The sequence below is a fragment of the Pteropus alecto genome, unplaced genomic scaffold, assembly GCF_000325575.1.
Source record: "Pteropus alecto unplaced genomic scaffold, ASM32557v1 scaffold135, whole genome shotgun sequence".
In the NCBI taxonomy this organism is placed as follows: domain Eukaryota; kingdom Metazoa; phylum Chordata; class Mammalia; order Chiroptera; family Pteropodidae; genus Pteropus; species Pteropus alecto.
The window spans coordinates 3,459,140-3,463,467 of record NW_006438076.1 but is presented as its reverse complement, the minus strand read 5'-3'; the positions used below and the strand labels follow the sequence as shown (position 1 = coordinate 3,463,467).

Sequence of the window (4,328 nt, the reverse complement as noted above, 5' to 3'; positions counted from 1 at the left end):
TGGAGTGGAATAAGAAGGAAAATCCAGAAGGAAAAAAATAACATTAAAAATATGAAAATAGCATGCTACAGAAAGAAGGGAAGAAGCACAGAAAGAATTGATCTATCCTCTTCTATCTTCTCTGAAGCAACTTAGTTCTCTAGAGTAACCTAGTGAAAGCACTAGGTTTTTTAACAACCTACAGTTCTTTTGATCTTGCTCTTAAGGTGCTCCCTTCCCCAAGGTGCCAAGACAGAGAATCTAGAAAAGGAGAGGGCTTTTTCTTATATACACAAAAGACAGAGCCATGTTTGTGATCTGAAATGCGTTTTTATAGGAAATCATTGCGTAGAAGCCATGGCAATAATGTCACCTAGAGATTGGAACCACAGAAGGACCAGCAATTTCTAGAAGTTTTCATTACATAAGTTATAGCCCCTGCAACACCTCAAATTCACTGAGTGGTTATTCCATTTCATGTCGTTCACATTAGCACACTTCTTTAGGCAGCCCTTAAAGGATAAAAAGGGAGAACCATCACCTGCAGAAGGGAGGAGAAACAGATCAGCAAAGAGCCTTCTGCAAAGAAATTTCTTTCCAGCCTACACCAGCATATAAAAACAACCTTGTGTAGTTAAAGGCTCTGTTATTTAAAAGTCTTGAATTGAAATATGTTGCAAGTTGAGAGTTTCCCAAATAAAAGGCAATGGTACAGTAGTTTCAAAAAGGTTATTGGGGGTGGGGAGATGATGACAGATGCAATTCTGGGGTTGCCAAAACTGGATGTTTCAACCGAGAATCAACATTGATTTAAGTAAGGGTTACAAATGCTAAGGGATTGCGTAGCATAAATGGTAGGAAAATAGAAAAATCATGATGTTTAGTCTTACTCATCAAGGGCCATTTAGCCAGTATCTATTGCTGATCTCAGTCGCTCTAGTTCCACAGTTTAAAATCACCCACCAGGAATTCCAGCCAGGGCCCAAGAGAAGGAACTGCCCTCCCCACGCCAACACGCAGTTGTCCTCCACTGGCCGCAGTGTGCCTCTCCTCTTATCTTCATGGCCTCCTCTGTTTTCTTCATGCTTCTCAGAACACTGGTTCTATAGCTAAAGACCCCCACCCCTAGTGGTCACCCTCATCTATCTTCATTATGACATGTGACAGGGGTAGAGATACTAGCCACCCCAGGGCTGAGGCTGCCTGCGGTAAAGGAAGGCCCCTCCTTGTTACCATGGCTGACATCTCCCTGTCTTCTTCCTTGACCTCTTCTTCCTTTCCCCAACCCACAACTTACTTTTGAAAATTCTCCCAGTTACGCAAGCCTCTTCCAGTGTTGCCACACACACTCCTTTGCCTCTGGAACACTCCTCTTTGGGAAACTGCATGTGGCACATTCTACATTGAACGGTTTCTATAATTTGTCCCGGAGAGTAGGGAAACAGAAGTGAGAGCAGATCTCAACCTGCCATGGAAGAACCCATCTCCCTTTCAGGTTAGAATTCTGCTTGAAGCCTGGAGGGCTGTGCCAGAGACTCATTAAGCGTGGGCACTTCCCTCCATTAGAATAGGCTAAGCCAAGAGAGGGACTGGTTCTCAAGAGTTGTGTCCTGGAAAAAAACAACAACAACAACAAAAAAAAAACAGGACAAGAAAGAAAGGTGGAGGGATAAGGAGAAGAATAACAAAATCCAGACCGAGATAATCAAAACAACTCCTCTTCATACTCACTAGGAAAAGAATTTTCATCAACAAACAGTATGTAGTCTATGCTGACAAAGAGAAATAACATATAAAACAAATCTGCAATTTTGCCTGAGATTTACCCTGGCATAAGGTCCTTGTAATTCATTGGGTTCATCTTAACCTGGAGCCACTGCAGGCCCTTTCTGTCCTTTCAAAGCCCGGTCACCTGTCTGATAGCACCTCTGCACCTCTTCCCTCCTTTTAATTCTCTTCACCTCTACAGAGCCTCTCAGATTCCCCTACCCATCCCTATAGGATGCAGTATAGACCAGAAGGAGAAAGATAAATATACTTTTTTCCCCCTCATTCCCTTCTTTTAAATCGACCCTGCACGGCTTTCTTACCTACATGTTTCTGGAAGCTGACAATGAGGAAAATTATCTGAAATTCATTGCTACACTTTAAATTTGGCCAGTTAGTGCCTGTAAAGTCAATATTTCACTTTCTCTTTTCCCTTTTTCTCTTTTCCCTTGTCCATTAATAACTCACCCTAAGCCTTGTCAACTGTTGTGATGATATTTGGTCAAAATTAAAATCAGCCCCCATCCCAGCCCCATCCTGATGGAAGAGATTGCTGAGTGTTGGAATTCAAGGTCTATCTCTGGGTTCTTTTTGATCCCTAATACATACCCTGTCCCATTCATCTCCCCCCTCCTCCAAATTTCCCCCTCCCACATCAATGATCCATTTCTACTCACTTGCAGGTTCACTGTTTAAAAATGACCCAGATAGTACTGTTGAGGGAAAAAAAAAAAAGATATACTTTCTGCAGATCTTATTTTAACAAGCCCCACCTCAAAGCTTCTGTGAACATCCTCTTCATTTCTTTATAATCCACCAATTTCCTCCTACAAGGGAAAGACTAAGGCTTTGGTGAAGGTCCCAGGGATATGATGCATTTTTTGTGGAAGGCATGGCATGAGAATGACAGCTTCTGTTACCACAGGGCTCCTATAAGAGGACTTCCTCATGGAACCCTGGCCCATTGCAGGATCCTTGATACATCTTTTCAACTGTCAATCCTAGGGACTCACCTTTGAAGCAGCAGAGCAGGATGAGGAGCCCTAGCAGGAGAGACTTGTTCATTTCAGAGGGAGGAAGGAGCAGGTTAGGGCAGAAAGCTGCAAGCTACCAGTTTATACATCTGCCAGATTGGGCTTCTGTGTGAAAAGCTAGGGGCGGGGACACTGTGGAAATCCTTCAAAGGCTATCCTGCTTCTATGGAAACCAGTGACTGTCATTTTTCTTGTTGGCAAACTGGGGGGAGAGGGACTGGCTTGGTAAGTCCCGGACCTGATTTATTCCAGTCCTATCGCTCAGCGTTTTTAATGCCATGTTCTGTGGTCTTTCCATTATGCCACACTGTGGGAGAATACAAGGGTAAATCAGGGCTGGGTGGGTAGGATTCAGAGTCATCTTCGTGGAAGTGCTCATTGAAGCTGAGAGACTGTGACTATATGAGTGCAAGTAATCAGAATGCAGAAAGGCCAAAAAAGGCTGAGCACAGAACCTTAGGAAGGTATACCTATAGAGAATGGAGAAGAGATGGGGGAAAGTTAATCTCAAAGGCAATGAAAGAAGATTTTCATGAGGAGAGTATTTTCCCAGTGTCAATCATCCTGGAAGGAAGCAAACTCTGGGCTAGAAGATGAGAGTTGAAGAGAGAACTGCTCTGTGTTCTTGGAGTTCTCAATAGTTGAGACTTAGACTTCTGTTAGGAGATAGAAGTTTAAGATTACTTCTGGAGGGAGGTAAGCTGGTCCTTCCCATTTGATGTCAGGCCAGGTATTAGGGGGTTTTACCTCAATTCTGAGAGTAACAAGGGATTCAATAAGGGAGGTGGCTGAATATAAAAGTCCTGTGGAAGGGACTGAGCCTGTGGATTCTCAAAACAGCCAAATCCAGTATCTTATTCTGTTTTCTGTTAGTTTCTTTTGGTTATTCCTACATTTTCAACAAAGGGTAACAGAAGTTGCAGCTTAATCTCTGCTGTCATTGCAAAGAATTGAGGGTAGAGTCTATGCTCATGCTTAGGGCAAAGCAACATAGAGGGGAGAAATAGCCATAGGAAGGATGTAGATTGTAATAGGACACAATGAAAGTCTATGGCAAAGTGGGTAGTGGTCTCGGTCAGATGTTGACTCAAGAGGTAAGGGAAAAGAGTGATGTATGAAAGAGATTTTCTCCATGACATTTTAGAAGTTATTACTACATATTAAAAGAGCAAACTAGCTTTTCCATACATAGAGGAAAGAGAAAGAGACGTATAACTAGTTAACTGCTTACCTGGGACACCTACAATCCTGGTGAAGCTGTGAAATGACACTGTTAAGGATTCATACATTACTTAACCTCCACACACACATCACTGATTTTTATATTATGCATATTCACTCGCAGATCTCTCCCTTTCCTTCCTCTCATTGCCCTGAAATTTAGCATTTCTTCTTTCATGTTTACATTCCTTTTTCTGACATGCTGAAATCTCCCCTTCTTCCTCCTAGGAATTTCATATTTAATTTTTTGGCTGATGGCAGCCATAAGAAAGGAGGAAAGGTTCTTTACCTCTGTCCCGCTGAAACCATCTCCTCGCCTAATTATAC

At 42.6% G+C, this 4,328-nt stretch overlaps 1 protein-coding gene across 1 annotated transcript; it reads right to left on the bottom strand.

Annotated features, from left to right (window-relative positions):
* Positions 1-386: 386 nt before the first annotated feature.
* PATE1 (prostate and testis expressed 1) lies at positions 387-2,811 on the bottom strand. Its single transcript, XM_006915250.1, has 3 exons — positions 2,760-2,811; positions 1,277-1,438; positions 387-520 (listed from the first exon to the last, which is right to left on the bottom strand). Exons 1-3 carry the CDS (start codon positions 2,809-2,811, stop codon positions 387-389), a joined length of 348 nt encoding a protein of 115 aa, XP_006915312.1.
* Between the last annotated feature and the right edge of the window lie 1,517 nt (positions 2,812-4,328).

Excerpts from the sequence above, each read along its gene's own strand:
- PATE1 (XM_006915250.1), bottom strand. The coding sequence starts at position 2,811 with ATGAACAAGTCTCTCCTGCTAGGGCTCCTCATCCTGCTCTGCTGCTTC. Across the intron at positions 1,439-2,759 it reads CCTGCTCTGCTGCTTCAAAG|ATCTGCTCTCACTTCTGTTT; the intron begins GTGAGTCCCTAG and ends TGGCAGGTTGAG. Across the intron at positions 521-1,276 it reads AACTGGGAGAATTTTCAAAA|GTGATGGTTCTCCCTTTTTA; the intron begins GTAAGTTGTGGG and ends TCCCTTCTGCAG.